At 33.0% G+C, this 19,109-nt stretch overlaps 1 protein-coding gene across 1 annotated transcript in view; it reads left to right on the top strand.

Moving 5' to 3' along the window:
- The window catches only part of LOC129799289 (choline O-acetyltransferase), a 110,313-nt gene extending 95,156 nt beyond the window's left edge, over positions 1 to 15,157 (top strand). The window contains exons 7-10 of the mRNA XM_055843032.1: positions 18 to 944; positions 3,160 to 3,367; positions 3,430 to 3,630; positions 9,663 to 15,157. Coding sequence (XP_055699007.1) covers positions 18 to 944; positions 3,160 to 3,367; positions 3,430 to 3,630; positions 9,663 to 9,860 — 1,534 coding nt within the window. The 3' untranslated portion in view covers positions 9,861 to 15,157. The remainder of the gene's footprint in view (positions 1 to 17; positions 945 to 3,159; positions 3,368 to 3,429; positions 3,631 to 9,662) is intronic.
- Positions 15,158 to 19,109: the final 3,952 nt, after the last annotated feature.

The raw sequence follows: 19,109 nt of genomic DNA, 5'->3' as shown, positions 1-19,109 counted from the left end.
CTGCCCTATTCTTTCAGCGGCAATCTCCCCATCGAACGTGCAGCATCTCGGGAAAAAGGTCAACCTCTTTGTATGGCTCAATACCACCGGCTTCTAGGTTCTTGTCGTCGTCCAGGAGACCCGCGCGATAGCCAGTACCTGCCTGAAAAGCGGACGGACCAACATGTTATCGTAGCATGTCGCAACCAAATGTACTGCGTCCCGATTCGAGCAAGTGATCGTGGTCAGCTTACGGAAGATGAGATAGCTTCGCAACTACTCTACGTCCTAAGCGATGCCCCCTGTTTACCAGCTACCCCACCACCTGTAGGCCTCCTAACAGCACAGGCTCGCACTGAATGGGCCCACGATCGGGAAGCCCTACTCCAAGATGAGCAAAATGCCAGAAATATCGAACTTGTTGAACAAGCTCTGATCCTACTTTGTTTGGACGAATCCCTACCACCCTCCTTCAACGCACGGGCTGGAAACGGAGATCCTACAATTGGACACCACGCTGCTGGTAGGGATGAGACTAACATGGAACATGAGATGATCCATGGAGGCGGAAGTGAATACAACAGTGGGAATAGGTGGTTCGACAAGACAATGCAGATTATCGTTTGCAACGACGGAACCTGGGGCCTGTGTTACGAACACTCTACTTCCGAAGGGATAGCCGTAGTTTTGCTTCTAGAGGGTATTTTGAAAGCCATTGATGACATGGGAAATGTCGAGGAGGGAGTTGGACAGCAGCATTTGCCACCTCCCGAACGCTTGGAATGGGTCATAAGGCCACCTATGCAACGCCGTTTGATAATTGCAGCTAAGTCTTTCGATCAACGAATTGAAGATCTGGACTTCTACGTCTACCGGTATCAGACCTACGGCAAGTCCTTTATTAAAGCTTGCCAAGTTAGTCCTGATTGCTACATACAACTGGCTCTGCAGCTGGCTTATTACAAGTAAGTAGGAATGGAACCTAGAATCTCCTACGTCAGTAGTACAAATTTAGGAGATCTGTACGTCCTTTGAAAATTCTGTTTGATTAGAAAAGTCTGAGGGAATTTGGAAACTCAGTTCTAGATTTGAAACTTGCGGAAGTTTTTCTTTTTTGTTTTACAACTAGGAACAGGATCCTAGAAGCAAAACAATAAAACAAAACGTACTGGGAATATTCAACCAAGTAAAGTAAATCTTTAAATCGTTTCTTATTATACGAAATCCGGCACAAAAACCTATTAAAAATCGAAGTTAAATTATCATACATTAAGTAAAAGGATCTGGAACCTAGTAAAAATTCAGGATCAATATATAAAGCCTAGAAAATAAGATCAAAAACAAAATATTTTAGTTAAATAATAAAATCTTAAAGCACGCAAAGGCTTTTGTGGATTAAATAAAGAGAAAAAACGTAGGATCAAGGAGATTTCTAAAGGTATAGGGGCAAGCTTTTCAAGCTTGACACACCTAGCTTAGAATGCTTAATGTTTTTCCCATATTCTATTAGGTCAGATTTTTTAAAGGAAAATGACAAAATATCAAGTTCTCGAAGCCAGAGTGTGTGCGAAGCTTGAAACCTTTAACTTTCAAAGCAGGAAAAGTACTACTGAGAGCACTTTTAAAGGATTTAGAAGAAAATTTCTTATACTTCGGATCCCTTCTGTAGATTTAAACAAAAATTCTCATAATTTTAAAATTATCCAATTTAAGAAAACAAATAGGGTAAGGGCTCATAATTTTGGACAGTATGCTTATAAGCATCGATGTTCCATGTTTGAAGTGCGATATTTTCAATACTAATTGACTTTTTTTGTTACTCTCTTTTCAGAAGGGTTTTTTAGAAACTTGGCAAGGGTTTATTGTCTTTGTTTTTAATAAAATTAGTTTTAATACGTTTAAAAATGAATTGATATGTAGACGTAAATTTGACTCTTATTTTGGGCAACTTGGTTATTAATTTGGACAACTTGACTGTAAATTTGGACAGCTAATCCGCCTCAACAGGATGCCCATTGGTCTTGATTTCATGAACCAATCTTACCAAGTCCTCTTCCTGTTCATGTAAGGGAAACGTAGAATGTCACAAGAAGCCCGGAAACTTTCCATATCATTCATTAAAGTGAGTTGACTTCGGTACTCCAAGTACGTGCGGATTAGCGAATTCCTTGACCTTTCCGGGAGCCTTTCAAGGCATTTCTCACTACATCTCTTTCGTAGATATGATGCTCCTTTGTTTCTCCAGGCATTTGTCCAACCTAATCATCACAGAAGCTGAAACTTCACGAAATTTCGAGAGAAAAACACCTGTCCAAAATAATGATTATCACCTCACTGGTGAACCTCTTAGAAGATTGCCCATTTTTCACACGAAAAACGTAATTCACAAGGCAAATCTCACTTCATGTCAAATGTACAAATCACCATTAATGTGAATCAACACAATATTCAATGAATATTTAATAATATCACTTAAAAAAGGCAAACAAACATTGTTAGTACTTCTCCACAGCTAAATAAGACTGAAGTAAACACGAAGTTCTGTCATATTTCTCGTAAGCAAGTGCTCACACTGAATTTTCAACAAAGCAATTCAACTCAAATCATATTCAAAATTTAACGTATTTAGTGTTAAAATCTTCCAAAAAGAACAAATATTTAGATAGAATTCATTATTCATCAAAAATTGGAATAAAAATACATGATTTTAATCAATTTATTTTTACTGTCCAATTTTATCCTCAAAGTATCCAAAATAAGAAACTGGACAAAATTATGAGTCTTTCCCCTAAAGGAATGTATCAACAGATATTTTTCTATCCTTTTTCTCGTTCTGATTCTTAAAAGAAAAGTCGAGTATTCTGGGTCAAACTTTCAATTTTATTTGGATGTTTTACACAGAGAAGCTTTTAAGAGCACTACAAAAATCCATAAAAACATAAATTGGCTGCTATTTTGGGAATCAAAAAATCAAAAAACCTTTTTTATTGCGAGCAATTTATTTATTAAAGTACACTTGATGTTAATTTGGGTCCTGGGAATTTTTATTCATGAATTTTTCATCAGCATTTCATCATAATTTGGTATTTAATTAAAAATTAATTTGGCTGAAAATTTGATTAGGTATTCACAAAGGGCGGTATTTTTACATTTTCCCTGCTGAATTTTCTGTTATTGCAGACTTTATGGGCACCTGGTGAGTACTTATGAAAGCGCTTCAACAAGAAGATTCCTCCTGGGCAGAGTTGACTGCATCCGATCGGCAACGACTGAAGCCCTGGAGTGGGCAAAGGCCATGTGTCAGGGCGAAGGACCCAATGTTCCCCTGGAAAGCGACAAGGAGGATGATGACAAAGATGGGAAGAAAGTCACCTTTAGCCTCTATAGCGTAAGACTTTGATATTTGATCTTTCTTTCAAAGATTGAACTTTACGATTACGACAATTGCAGAAGGATCACTTGAGAGAACTCTTCCGATGCGCAGCTGCCCGTCAGACAGAGATTATGGTGCAGAATATCCTTGGACATGGCATTGATATCCATCTCTTGGGTCTCCGGGAAGCCTGTAAGGACCGTGGAGGTCCTATGCATGAACTCTTTACGGATGAGAGCTACAAGATCGCCAATTGCTTCCTCCTATCCACCAGTCAGGTACTTTCTTCAGACTTCTGCACAAAACTCTTCTGCACTCAAAGCACTGTTGTGATACGACACTGTGATACCGATAAATAAATGTATTTTTATTTAAAAAAGCACGTTTTTGCACAGCACTTTTTATTTTATTTTCTCAAAACAGAGCACTTCTTAATCACACGAATATCCAGCAAATTTCAGTAAGTTACTTTTGAGTAATACAGAGAGTTAGAGAGAGTGTATCAATAATGAAGTTCGAAGTCCAAATAGACTAGCAATGTAAATTTAATAACAAAAGTCTCAGCAGAATGTCTTGCAATATTGCATCTTGTACAGTTCTCAAGTTAATAATTAGGAAAGTTCACAACATTGAGAAGAGACACATTTTGAGACTTTTAATGAGAATCCAAACTTCAACAGACTCAAAATTATAATTTCACTCGGATTCACTTGAAACTTATCTCTCGTGAAATTTGAGGGAGGAAAAACGAAAATATGTTAATCATGACATTATAAAAAATTTACAAACTCGAGAAAAATTCATGGTGGAAGAATATTAAAACCTTAAAGCAGATAGCAATGGATTAATAAAATCATAAAGAAGATGCCTATAATTAAAACGAAACAGTTTTAAGTAAGCCGTGTTGGGGAAAGCGCGCTACCTTCGGACAATTTATGCTTCGCACATATTATTCTTTTCAATGTGTTATAAATGAATTTTCCCCATTATAATATTATATTTCTATAGCTAGTCCAATGCCTCAAATCTTCAAAAAAGGGCTATGAGTGAAATCCATAAGGAACATAGAGAAAAAATCGAATTGTCCGAAGCTTGAGTCGTCCGAAGGTAGAGCACATTTCCCCTATTGAAGTAGTAAAATACTAAAATAATTAGTAAGGGCAAATAGTAATATATTACTGAAGTAAGGGAAGGCTTTCAGGATTCGCACACACTCTGGTTTCGAACACTTCATATTTTTCCTTTAAATAGCCTTTAATCACGCCTTTTCGAATATCCTTTAGTCACATTTCGCGAACAGGTCAGCTTCATTAAAGGAATATGGGAAAAATGTGAAGTGTTCAAAACCAGAGTATGTACAAATACTAAAAGCAATTCCTTACTTTGTTAAATGGGCGAGGTATAGGCTTACTGCCACTGAGGTCCTGCTTAGGATTTTCATATCAAAGCAACGTGTAGTGTAACTTAAGCCATTGCATTGTGGAGGTTTTCGACTTTGGGGTAGATCTAGAACAAGGAGACTGCAAATCATGCCCGGAACCCGGAAACGTCTTGGAACGGACCCGGAATTTCTTCCTGAAGTGGCGGACGGTCAGCGAGCGTAGGTTGCTAACTAGGGTGTCCTAGATCGTCACATTGACATGAAGATTTAACAGTATAATGCCCTAGACACACGGATTAAGCCGAGAGACGGCTTAATGAAAAATTGATGGAAATGTAGTCAAATCATTATTTTGATTATAATTGCGTTATACCGGCTTCAAACTTAAGGCTTAGCTATATGGCTTAATTGCTCTAATTTCTTATCATTCACAATTTTTGGAAAAAATTTACTTAGAATTGGATTGGATTGGAATATTGCTCGTTATTTAGGATTTTGAGACCTTCAGGAACTGGGCTCAACCGCTAGTCTGAAGACCGCTTTAATCCCTCTCTCGGCTTAAGCCGTAGGTGAGTCCAGAACATAAGATTGTTCAATAATACGTTTCCAATTTTAAAATGATTTTTAGAGCTTCTTTAAGAAAGTTAAATATAAAGCTGCTTCTTTAAACATAACAGATAAAAATTAAAAAAAAAAGAATTTAAAACGGGTACTTTACCGATTCAATACCGATTATGACCGATACAGATAGGTTGGAAATTTCAACACCTTTCCAAAAAAAATCAAACTTAACCTAATCAGTTGGAAAGTAGGCCCTCTAGACTGGTTAAACTTCGACTTTCAAAAATTCTAGATGGCGATTTTTTAGTTCGTAGGTATGTATGGACTAAATATTCACCTGTGTTAGGGGAGACTGGAGCAAAACTTGTCAAAACGCTTATTTAATTCTTCCACGAGCTCTGAGAAAACTGAAATGTTTTATAATGAACATATTTTTATAGGAAATTTACTGCTCTACAATATTGCAGAAGACTATTTTCCTCTATCTCGAAAGAAATGTGATTTTCGAATCATTTTCTAAAAGTCGATTTTGTGGAAATTCTCAAAATTGCTGGGGCAAATTTTGTCAGTCTTCAGATAATTTGGAAACGTTAAAAATATCAAATAGACATATTATTTTTATAGGAAATTTATTCATCTACAACTTTGTCAAAGATAATTTTTCTCTATCTTAACAAGAAATGTGCTTAAATTGAGCTAATCAGTATTGATATTTTCAGTAGAGCAAATATTCCAAAAATAGGGCTCAAAATTTCATTATTTTTGATTTTACATAATTCTTCCTCGAATACCTTGAAACTTTTTAAGTTTAAGAAGGTTCATGAAGGCTATCTATAATAAAAATTTCAAGCTCCAGTCTCTTTTATTTTAGAAAATAGTGAATATTGAATTTTTCGTTTTGACAAATTTTGCTCCAGTCTCCCCTACTCCAAAAGCATATCCGAAAAAAGAAGCAAACGTAGAAGAGTTTTGCAATGTAAACCATAGAAAACATGAACGATGAGGAGGATGATATGGGGAAAAAGAGAAAAAACGTCTCAAGATAATTTTGGATTATGGGGCGGGGGCGGGTCATATAAGACCGGTAGTCGATATCGCTTACGGCTTGACTTCTAATCCAGTAACAAACTTTCGGATAAACAAAAATTATATAATAATAAAGAAAGATAAGTTAATTAAGTGCACTTTATAAATTTATTACCGATTCAAACCGATGCATCCGGATTTCAAATTTCAAGACCTTACCAAACAACTCAAATTTAAGCAAATCGGTTGGAAAACAGAATCTACATAACGGTTAAACTTTGATCTTCGAAAGCGTAAGCGAAGCGTATATACTGCTCTCTTTCAGTCCACAGTAAAAAACAGTACGTTTTTACAAACGTGATAAATTAAACAATTTATCGGGAATGTACAAATATTATATTTAAATTTATCACTGATAAAAATCTAATCATAAGTAAAGAACCACAAATCGATTCAATAATTCTAATTCTAATATATCCTTCTTTAAGCGTTGATGACATTGTAGGACTGCAGTTATGTAAATTGTAGAATATAATTGTTTTATAAAACAAAAGAAAAAATCGGTTGGGCAATAAAAGAACTAATCTTAAATCTATAATTCTAAAAATTATAGAAGACTTAAAATTGTATTAAAATAGCAAAAATGTAGCAATAGCAACCTAAAAGACGTGTTTAATTTTATTATCTTATCTTATTAGCTTTCTAATTATTTAATTAATAAAGCAAATTAAGATATTAAGGCTCATTTATCCAGGGGATTTCAGTGGCGCAATAAGCAAGATCGGATCGATCCCCGGCTTAACTCACAGTGTCTATATGGACCCTACTTAAACGCCAAGTTTCGTCCCGATTCGAGGGAGACAGTTGGGTTCCTCCCCTTGTTAGAAAATTAATGGGGAATTATTGTATTTGAATCAAAAACACAAATTAAAATGCTTGCTATTTAGGATTTTGAGTCCTTCGGAAACTAGGCTAAATCTGTAGTCTGAAGACGGTCTTACTGAAGTTAAGGAGATGTTTTAAGTGAATTTTGAACGATATTTTTTTGTCTAAAAATTATTATATTATAAATTCGCGTTATAAACTTAATTAGGAGGAAATGGCGCAACTTTGAAATTGTTCTTTTTTCGCCTATCTTTAAACGGAATTGGACTTCAACATGATTATAATTCAGCTCGACAAACCAATTGTGAAGCTAAATTGCATAATAATAAGCCCCAATTCCTATTGAAAATAGGAGAAAAAGACCAATTTGAAAGGTGCACTTGCTCCTAATAAAATAAATACTACTTCCTTTAAATTTGTAACGTAGATACGGATGACTTTGCATTGCACTCCTACTTTTTGTACTCTTTTCTTTAGTCCTATCACTTAAAGATGGTTTTAACTGACCGGACATAATAAGATCAGATCAATGAACATCATCTTGAATGAAGAACGAAAGTACTAAAGAAAATTTTAGGAAAAGCAGGAGTGCAAGGTCACTTCCATAATGGAAGTTTTCCACATCTACGATACCTAATTAACATGATGTAAAGTTGCAAAGGTTTTTTTTAAATTTTAAATAGGTATTAAGTAGGTATTTTAAGTAGGTCTCAACTGTTTCAATTTGCTTGAAAATACTGAAATGTGCCAGGGAAAACACATTCTCAGATCGATTAAATTACTCTAATACGGGCTTCAGACTTAAGACTTAGGGGAGACTGGGGCACATGTAACCATTTTCGATAAATGCGAATTTGAGGTGATTTTCCAAGGACACCGTGATTTTTTGGAAAATATTTCTTAGCTCATGTTTTACCCTTGGGTATAGGCAATATATGGAAGGTAATGCGGATGCTGGAAAACAATTGAGTTTTCCATAAAAATAAAATTTGTGTCCCTGTGCATTTTTCTCTTTTCACAAAATACCTGGGGTAGAAGTAACCACTTTCTGGGGAGGATGTAAACACCTTTTTTCCCACCCTTGAAATTAACTTTGCACCACTCTCGATTATTTTAATTACTTAAGAGATATATAAAGACTGTATATTATTCAAAAAATCATGACACTTTTTACAAAGAATAATTAAAATAGCAAAAAAAACTAAAAGCATGCATATCAAAGACATTTTTCAATAGATTTTCCCCATATTTTGACATCATGTGACTTTTTATTTAACACAGCGCCACCAATTTTTTTCGTAATCTATGAATTATAGATATTTCGCATGAAGGTCAATTTCCCGCTCTTTTACCTACTCATTTTGTGAAATTGAAATTGCCTGATTACATCTACCCCAAATGCTGTTTTCTGACCAATTATTAATTCTTTTGAAATAATGAGAATCTCAATTTCTCTAGTAAATCCATAAATATAATCCTAAAAGATGTAGGAAAGAACTGGTATTGCTACATTTCGATTATTTTACACAGTTTTTAATTTCCAGGTGGAAATCCAAATGACCAAAATAATTGAAATATCAAAATTTTCGGGAAAAATGATTTTTATTTTTAAAGTATTAGGATTTTATTCACCAATTCTTCTGTGGACATACATCCCCGTGGTATCTATGAATGCTTATGGGTTTTATCCTCTAGAGTCTTAAAATTAATGAAAAAAATTACAGTGTTTACATCTACCCCAGTTTACTACTGCCCCAGTTCCCCCTAGATATTTCTAATTTCTAATTTCTTATCAGTCAAGATTTGTTGGAATTGGACTTAGAATTAGACCTTATGGGCAAATGATTCGGTTAATTCTAAAAAATCAATAAAATTGGTTGCTATTTTGAAATTTAAGACTTTCGGGAACTGAGCTAAACCTCAGATTTTCAGGTCTAAAGCCGGCATAACAAACTTCGTCAAGAATCAACAACAAAACAATGAAAATTTTATAAATAAATCGGTATTAAGTTTTTGCACTAGTCGGGTTAGGCTGAATTTCAAAATTTATCCGGAACAAATAAACCATTGACTTTTGTTACTTGATCTTAACTTTGGTCACTAAAGTTACAGGGGTGTAACTCTAGTTCCGGTTTTTTTTTTTCAATCTGAAAGGCTTCATTTTTCTATCTTAAACATCAAAAAGAAAAAGTAAAAAGAATTTTAAAAGGGTTTTACCCAAAGTAAATTTATGGTTAAACCTAAGTCCCTGTAAATTCGAATGAACAATCCTATTTTGGAGTTGTTTTCCGAAGGAACCCGGTTTTAACAATTCAGGTTTGTCATTTTCATTTTTTCAATAAAGATTTGTTTATTCTTGGAATATCTCTTGATCTCTCTGCTCTACTGTATATTTTTATTTTAAAAATCCATTTGATTTTTCAAAAAGTCTTATGCTTATTTTTATAATTTTCAAAGGTCGCCTGCTCAACTGACAGCTTCATGGGCTACGGTCCAGTAACTCCTAAAGGCTACGGTTGCTCCTACAATCCCTATCCCGATGAGATAACATTCTGCATCTCTGCATTCTTTTCTGCAGAAAATACCAGTGCCACTCGATACGCCAAGTCCCTACAGGATTCCCTGGACATCATGCGCGATCTACTATCTTCGTAAATTTTCTCCCTAACCTAAAACGCTTATTTAACCCCAAAAAAACTTTACTAAAAAAAACTTCCAAACTTGGAAGTCTAAAATAACACACTGAATCGAGAGCTTTACAAAAACACGTGTGAAAAAAAAAATTGATAAAAGCTTGTGCACCAGAATATAATTCTGAAGAGAGAGAAAATATTTATATTTATTCTTTAAAAAGAAAAAAAAAACAAATCTATTTAGTGTTGAAAAAGAGAGAATTTATTGGTGTTACTAGTTGAGATGACAAAAAGAATTGTTGATTTAGCAAATTTATTTGTTAGACCTATTGGAAGATTTTTGTGTTGGAACTTTGTAGGAGGTTTTTGACGAAACTTTACGGTTTTTTGTGAAAAGGTCACACAAGACATTTTATGCCTTTTCACTACAAAATTTGTATACAGAAAATACAAAATGAAGAACAATTTTGAAAGAGGAAACAAGACATGAAACCGAAACATATCAATAAATAGTGTTAACCACAATTTTGTGAAAAATTTCAAAGAAGTAAATCTGAAAACGATACATATCATATCAACGGATTTTGTAGTAAAAAAACACTGGGCAAGTGTTTAAAAATTTAGATGCCTAAAATTGTTGTATAATACAATTATGCATATATAAATATACAGTAAATATTGAATAAAACATTTGGATGTGTAGTTGTAGATAAAAAGTAGAAAACCACTGCGTGTATTAGCAATATCACAAAATTCTAGTTTAGTAACCACCAAAAAAAAACCAAAAAACATAATATCGAAGTATTTATTGGACAAACAAATGTATTGGATGTTTTTTCGTGGATAAAACCATTTCTTGGGCCCCCCTGGGAGCGGAGTTTTTGCACAAAAATACAGGTTTTGTGGAAATTTGAATTTTATAAAAGTTTGTCAGAGTTTTGTCAAACTATCACAGATGTTTTGTAAACACAGCAAACCCCTACAGACTTCTGCAAAATCTATAATTTTGTGAAAAAAAACAATACAATATCACTGAAAATCTACTGAAAGTAGATATATTTAACAAAATGTTTGTTAAAAATCAATAAAACATTGTATAGATTGTACAGAAAGTTTTGCTTAACTCACGCAGCTTTGTCGATATGATAATTTTCTGGACTTCCGTGGATAGTCTGTGATGGAGTTTTCTAAATAGGCACAACAGAGGTTAAGTTGTAAGGTTAAATTGCGATAAACATAACCTCAAAAAAATAACCTAAGTTTCTAAATCTGATGGGTTTTATAAGTTGACTTTGCATATAAGAAACTTTTTTGAGGTCACATTGACTTGATTGACTTACATTTAAGCGCAATATTTTATCGGAATTGAAGCAAAACCTAAAAAATACTCAAAATATTTTCCTTAAGGGTTTGTACATCAGCTAACTGAATTTTGTTAAAAGTTTGTTGAAAGATCTTCTTTCTTAAACTGCCAAAAAAATTTGTTATATTTCGTCTTCACAGAAAAAATATTTCCTAAAATTGTTCGTAAATGTTTGTGAATTTCTAATGAAGACTTACGAAATACTCGTAAATCGCATAACCAACAAACAAGTTTGCAAAAGTTTGTACTTTTCTCACAAACATTGTTCGTAACATGATCACTTGTCAAGCATTCTTGTGTGTTTAGAAACATTTACAAAGAAAAGTTTGTAAAAGTAAAAAAAAATGCTAGTCAAATAATCATCTTACAAACAATGTTTGTCAAAAAAGTACAAACTTTTACGAACTTGTTTGTGGCTTATACGATTTACGAGTATTTCGTAAGTCCCCATCAGGAATCCATAAACATTTACGAACATTTTTACAAAACATTTTTTTCTCTGTGGAAGAACATTAATTTCACAAACTTTTAACAAAATCCGGTTCACCGACGATTGGTCAAAACGTTTTTATATTTTATATGAACAAATATCATTTTAACAAACACATGACAAATCTTCAGTTTCAATTTTCTCCTTTCAGAGTAAATATTTAAAACTTTACTTGATCAACTGATAACCTAATACAGTAACGCAGTTAAAGCGGATCAAGCAAAGTGTTTCTACGACGTCTGTCGTAGACGGTGTATAAAGCATTATAGCCTACCAAAAAATAAGCCACGCCCAAAAGACTTCTTGGATGATTTATTGTAATTATTGCAGAATATTTTCCCGACTCACGCCTCTTTTATATTACAATAAAAGAAATGGATAACCATTTCATTGTTTTTGAACGGATGATTTGGAGTTTTTATCAGTTAAAATATACATATAAAAGAAGCGTTTTTTCTGAAGAACTATCAACTGACTTAAAGAAAGTATGACCCGATTTAAAATAAAAAAAATACCATTAGGAGCGTGGTTTATTTTTTAAAGCTTGTTTGAAGGAGTCATCGTGAATCACCACATGACTTACTGCGATCAGTCTTTTTTTTTATAAAGAGCTATACTTCAGCCGAGAAAATTTATACTGTCAACTTCTTCGAAACCTTGATTTTTCTCGCTCTGATAAGTTCTTAGAATTTTATTTTCTTAATTATGTTCCTTGAGGTGATTTGTGGGCAATGTTACCATGTCGGACTTGGACATTGAAAACTGTTAGTCAGAGTTTCCCTCACCGAAGCTCTTGGACAACTTATTCTCCAAAGCAGTAGGGACGCTTTTTAATAAGTCATGGCCTAGGAGGTCTTCTTAACTATTTCTTAGCTAGACTTTTAGAAAAAATAAAATATTTTCCAAAATGTCATAGAACTATCTTAAAATTTCAAGATCAATTTTTTTATGAACCTAACAATAAACAACAAATTGAAAGTTTTCTTTGGAAAAGTGTCAAATTTCATAAAATTTCCCGAACTAACTTTAGGACTATCCCTTATTTTTTCATTATTAAGCGATCTGTTGTCCGCCGCCGTCGTTTTGGGCATTAAATTAATTGTTCGTTAGTTTAAAATTACCCTAAAGCAGCTGATTATTATTTGATGGATTGATTATTTGTATTAATGTAATTTATATTGTATTGTACCCCATCCTCTACACGGCCATCGCCGTCTTAGCGTGTCTGTCAATTACAGCTTTTAAGATAGAAAAGATGGAAAGGTCCTTTAATTGGTTGAATCTGTTAGGACCGTGCATAGGCACGTAGGTCCCGTTACATATTTAGATGGGTATGCTCACAATGAGAACTCTATCAACATAAGTTCTATTTCTTCCAGTTCGAAAATGTAATATGTTTATTTCTCTTCCACTTCTTTTTCATTTTGTGGCCTTTTTACAATTTTAATGCTAGATTGAAAGGGAAACGGGTGACTTGATGACTTCTACATGACATGATTTTAGATAAAAAAGAAATTATAATTAAGGGGCGTGGCCTATTTTATTATTTGTTACGCCTTTCGTATCTCTTTTTTCGCAATATTTTATATTAAAAATGAAAAATTCATAGATCTTGAAGAATGTTTGCTAAAAATTTACTTGTGTGCGGAGTTTATGCAAAAGATCCAATATTACGTTACTATGTTGTTGGTACACTAAGAGAAATCCGAAAAAGTTAAAATAACATTCCGAAAATGTTGATTTTACCTTGCAGTATTGATCCAAAATTGGTGTAAATATTACCCTATTTAGGTGTATTAGGGGTTAAAGTTACCCTTTTCATGTTAATTTTACCCTTAAAAGGGTTTAAAATTGACATTAAAAAATGTTGATATATTTTTACACCTAAAAAGTGGTAAATTTCTGAGGAAAAAATGTTAATCGTTCCCTCTTTTATCCCAGTGTATAGTGATCCATCAACATTTCTTTCACAATTACAATGAAACAGTCCAAGAGAGCCGGGTGACTCTTGTATGATTTAATTTAAACTCTTAAAAAATACTATTAGGGGCATGGCTTATTGATCAGTTAGGCATTTCGAACAATTCTTTTAAGTTGGTTGAACTGTTTCCATAAAAATATAAGTACTATCAGAAGCACCATTCTGAATCACCTAACTAACTGCCAGCAGATTTTTTCATAAAAAGCTATACTTCAGCCGAGAAAAAATTCACTGTTCAGTGAGACAAACCTGCTAGAGAATTGACAAATGAACAATACGGTTTAGGAATTAATCAAGGAACTGCGATATAAACTCAATAGTTTCAGAAATTGGTACAGAGTCTAACCTAAAAATGCAGCAAACCTTGCAACATAACCTGTAATTTATTTAAAAACACCTATCATCACAGCTTCCACGTCTCTAAAAAAAATCGCTATTGTTTGCTCTGTGTGCATTGTTAATGGTCAAAAGTGTCACTAATAGCGCAGAAAATGTATTTGTATTTCAATGGTGAATATAGAAACTTTAGATAATGGATCATAAATAAAAGGATATTAGACTTTAGGTTTTATTTTCAAAGTTCATTTTCTCAACGGAAGAAACGCTGCAAATTATCGAACGCCAAGAGCATTTCGATGGACAAAACCAAAGTTTCTTTTGCGAGAAATGAACGCCCGCACAGTAACTCTTGTCCATTGATAAAGAAGTTAGAGTAGGTAATTGGAAAAAAAAAACATAGGCAGTAAAATAGTTGTATAGAAAGTTTACTAATTAGATTTATAGATCACAGAATGAATCACCAGTATGTAACCAAAGAGAAAAAAAAGGTTAATAATACTCATTGGAATTTGATGAATTGGCTGAGATAGAGACCAAAAAGTTCCTACAATTTGTGAAAAACAACCGAGCCTCATTCATCGAATTCAAAAGCCAGGAAAAAAGTGCTTGTAAAAAATTCTAAGTTGTCATTGTTATTAATTGTCACATTATTGGACTAATCACGCTCGATGTATTAGTGAAACATAGACTACAGTCAATTTGAGGTGTATCATAGTTGAAACAAAACATATCATAATCTTATAAACATATTTTAAGGAAATTGCGTAGAGCAGAAACAAGAAGAAAAAAAACACGGAAAAACATTGTAAATAATTTGGCCAGGAAGTATTGCTGGGAAAAGTGGTTGTTTTCCGTGAAAGGGTGCCCCAGAAACATGATTGATGTTTCTAAAACAAAAAATTATAAACATAACCAATACATATCAAGAAAATACCTTACTCGTCATAACTGTGTAAATAGGTATTTAGTTGAGAAAATGTAAAGTATTTAATTGAAAAAGAAACATATCATCTAGCAAAAAGAAAAAATTGTGTGAATTTAGCTGATAACGAAATGTGTTCCAAAAAAAATACAGAAGCATGGACAAAACATGTAAACAACTCTATGGAAGAGATGTAGTGAATTAAATAAAAATATTTATTGGAATATTTGATGATTTTTTGATTTTTTTCACTCGAGCGTATACTTCGGGAGGGCAACATATAAGCACGGGGTAGAAGCATTTTAAAAAACAGGTCTTACGGTAAGATTTTATCTAAACTCTTTATATTTTTGTCCAAAGGGACCCTTTAGCCTTTCGGGGCTATTGAGAGTCCCTGCTAAATTTACTTAACAAGGATGGTGAAGTAGCAAACGCGACGTGTGATAAAAACGGTGTAATGTAAAGGAATACAGTAGACTCTTCGATATCCAGCACTTCGATATCCGGGTGACAGCTGCCAAACACTGGCGGTTGATATATTCAAAATTATTTTCACTAAACATGAAGTTTGTCCAGAGTGAATTAAAGTATTATTAACATTGTATCGAAGTTTTTAATACATAATTGTGATAAAAAATGAAACATAAGCACACCATGAAGAAAATTCTCTTTTTCTTTGTCAGACAGAAAATAAATTCACACTGCACAAAATAGAAAAACCGTTGATCATTCAAAAAACCTAAATGTCATTTTGTCCCCCAGTCAGCCGGATATCGAGAGTCTACTGTATGTGTATAGAATTGCAAAACAAAACCATGTGCGAGAAATGTGTTAGTTAGAACGTTACAGATATCAAAACCTAATAGAACACAGCAAAGAAAAAATCCGATTAAATGTTTTGCAATTAATATACAAAAGCATTTGTAACACTTATCTGTAAATCAAACTCAAATTATTTTACGTATTGAAAAAATCGGCAATTTTCATATTCAAACAATATTATATAATAATTTCTATTTTTCTTGTTACTTACACACTCAATTGATGTCTTCTTAATCGAATCTAATTTTTGCACATAGGAAAAATAATTGTTTTCAATATTTTATAGTAATTTTAATAAAAAAAACACTTGATCAGGAAATAAAAAATTTTGTTGAATTCGTTCATTAAAAATGTAGAAAATGTCAGTGAAACTGAAATTTTGACTAATAAAAATTTAATATTACCACAAAAATATCGATTTTCATCAGCAAGGAAACTAATTTTGATAGTAAAGTAAAGAAATTCAATTCCTGAAATGGTAAATTCAATCTTCCAAATTACGAAAATTACATGAAACCAAAATTCACGTCCGTTTCTTTTTAATGCGTTTTGCATATGTCTATCATGGTTTATGCCACTTTGTCGTACTCTTCTTCTGCTGCCGAACGTCATACCAAATTAAAATTCAATCCAACTTCGAAGCGAAAGAGTGAGATAGATAGATATATGCAAAACGTGAAAGAAAGCAAAGGAAATTAATTTTGTTTTCATGAGATTTCCTGATCTAAATGATATGCCCGGAGACAAATTGATTTTGGTCAGTGAAACAAAATTATTTTAATTAGTAAAAAAAGCTCCATATCGCAAAATAACGTATTACATCTGTAATAAAATCAATTTTGGTCGGTAAAAAATCGGTTTTGATCATTTATGCTTCAGGCACACCTTATAGATCAGTGAAATTTCAGGAAATCAAAATTCGCGTCCCTGAATTAAACTAAAATTTAATTTGATGTGATGATCAAAAGAAGAAAACGAAGAGTGCGAAAGAGTAGGATAGACATATGCAAGACTTTTAAAAAAAAAAGAAAGGAGATATGAATTTTGATTTTATGAAATTTTATTGACATAAAAGGTGTGTCGCAGCCATAAAAAAACGATCTAAGTCAGTATAAAACTTTAATTGATCGGTACTAAAAACCATTTCGTAAAGTAAAAAAAAATTATTCATAACAAAATCGATTTTGGCCAGTAATAGTTCAATCACACCATGAAATCAAAATTCATGTCTCTTTCTTCATGAAAAGTTTTGCATATGTCTATCTACCTTTTTTACACCCTTCTTCGTCTTCCTTTAAACATCACATCAAATTAAAGCACGAGTGAGGTAGATATAGGTATGCAACACGTGTGAGAAAGCAAAGGATATGAATTTCGATTTCATTAAATTTTTCGTGATCTCAAAGAAATGGTGAAGGCATTAATTTTAATACTTCTGAAAAATTGACTGATAATCAAATTTGTTGTACTAACCAAATTTGATTTTTACTGGCCGAAAAAGTGGCAATCGTCAGTGTCTAATATTTCAACTATATATAATCTAATATTTTCATTTAAGGATATTAAAACCGATTTTATGCATCGTGTTAGGCCTCTACACATTGGGAGCAATTTTCGTCAAAAATTGCATTTTTGAAGGAAATTGCCTGCAGGTGCTGTAGGTAGAAACGTCAAAATTCTGTCAAAAATGCAATTTTTGACAAAAATCTCCCAATGTAGAGGCCTGGACAAGCCTTTGACCTATTGCCATGATCCTAAATTTATACAAGAATCATTTAAGTCGTTTGAAGCTGGATATTCGGTTTGAAAGCAAACAAAATTTGAAATATAGCTTAAAAGGGGTTTGATCCTAATTTCCAAAATGTACGATAAATGATTATTTTGTGCAAGGTAAGACAATTATTTTTGAACCCAAAAATTCACGAGAAAAACTAAATTCCACCGCAAAAAAATCATTTTCACTTAAGGCGAAACACCTGTTCACAAAGGCGTTTCGACAATGAATATCGAAATTCAAAGATTCGAATTACGAACTCCTTGATCATCAGCCGTATCAGCTAGATTTAACCTCCATGGAATAGTATCTGTCCAGAAACATCAAGAAATCACTCCGTGGCCAACTAACCCTTTAAGGACTATTGGATCTCCGGTAACCCAATAAATAATTTTTTCCTATACGGTTATATAATTCCCTCTTCAGAACTAAGACTTATCCCAGTTCCAGATGATTTCAAAATTCAAAATAGAAACCAATTGGATTGGTTTTTCCGAATTCAGTGGATCATTTGCCCATAACTTCCAAATTTATTTGATAATTTTTAACAAAAAATTTTGATCGATTAGAAATTAGAAGAATAAAGCCTTATTGCTAAGCCTTAGGTCTGAAGCCCGTATAAAGTTGTATTTTCCTCTCTAAATAGTCAGAATAATGATTTTTCTGACCACCAATCTCTTATCCTCTCGTTCTCAAAAGTATCCCTATTCAAAGGTGCCCCAGATCCCCCTACACATTATTTAGTAGCAAAAAAATATTTTTGGAATTATGTAATGTTTGTTGTGGATGTGAATTTGCTTAAAATATTTTACAAAACTCTTTTAATCAATTCAGTTAATTAGATAGAACAAAAATTTGAGAAAAAGTAGTTTTGTGAGACATACGTTTCAGTATCTAAAAAAATAATTTTTAATTTTATTTTTGATGTTTTTAACATTTTCTTGTAAAAAGGACACAGAGTTAAAAAAAAAAACATTTTATTGACCATTCTTAACTCAATTATAGATCAATAGAATTATTTAAAACTCAAAAAAACCTCTTTTTGTCAAATAAACTTGAGCATTGGTAGCTGCAATTACTATCTATTCAAAAAATCTTTAAAATTTGTAGTTAAAAAATTAGTAATAAAATCGCTACACTGTTAAACAATTCTTTAAACAAAATGTAGTCTTCGTAAATTAAGAAATTAATTGCTATATTTGAGATTTTTCAATTTTTTCACTTTAGCGTATACTTCAGGAGGGCAACGCATATGCACGGGGCAGAAGTATTTTGAATTTTATATATTGCCCTAAGATTTGATTTAAACTCTTTATAATTTTGTCCAAAGGGACCCTTTAGTCTTTCGGGGCTATTGAGAGTCCCTGCTAAACATTCATGAAGTTACTTAAGCTACTTAAGCTGAGCAAGATGGATTTCAGCCCTTCAGTTTCCATTACTGGAAGCTTTAATCTTCGCTGTAATCAATTGTAAACCCCGTAGGAGCTTCATAAAGCTCCCTGCAATGGCCATCCGACATTCATCCTGCTACTGAACTGATGCACATCGCTCCTGTACTTCATCATTGATTAAAAGTCCAA

This window comes from Phlebotomus papatasi, chromosome 1 (genome assembly GCF_024763615.1).
Source record: "Phlebotomus papatasi isolate M1 chromosome 1, Ppap_2.1, whole genome shotgun sequence".
Taxonomy (NCBI): domain Eukaryota; kingdom Metazoa; phylum Arthropoda; class Insecta; order Diptera; family Psychodidae; genus Phlebotomus; species Phlebotomus papatasi.
The sequence above is the reverse complement of the archived record's forward strand: the minus strand, read 5'-3'. Positions and strand labels throughout refer to the sequence as shown.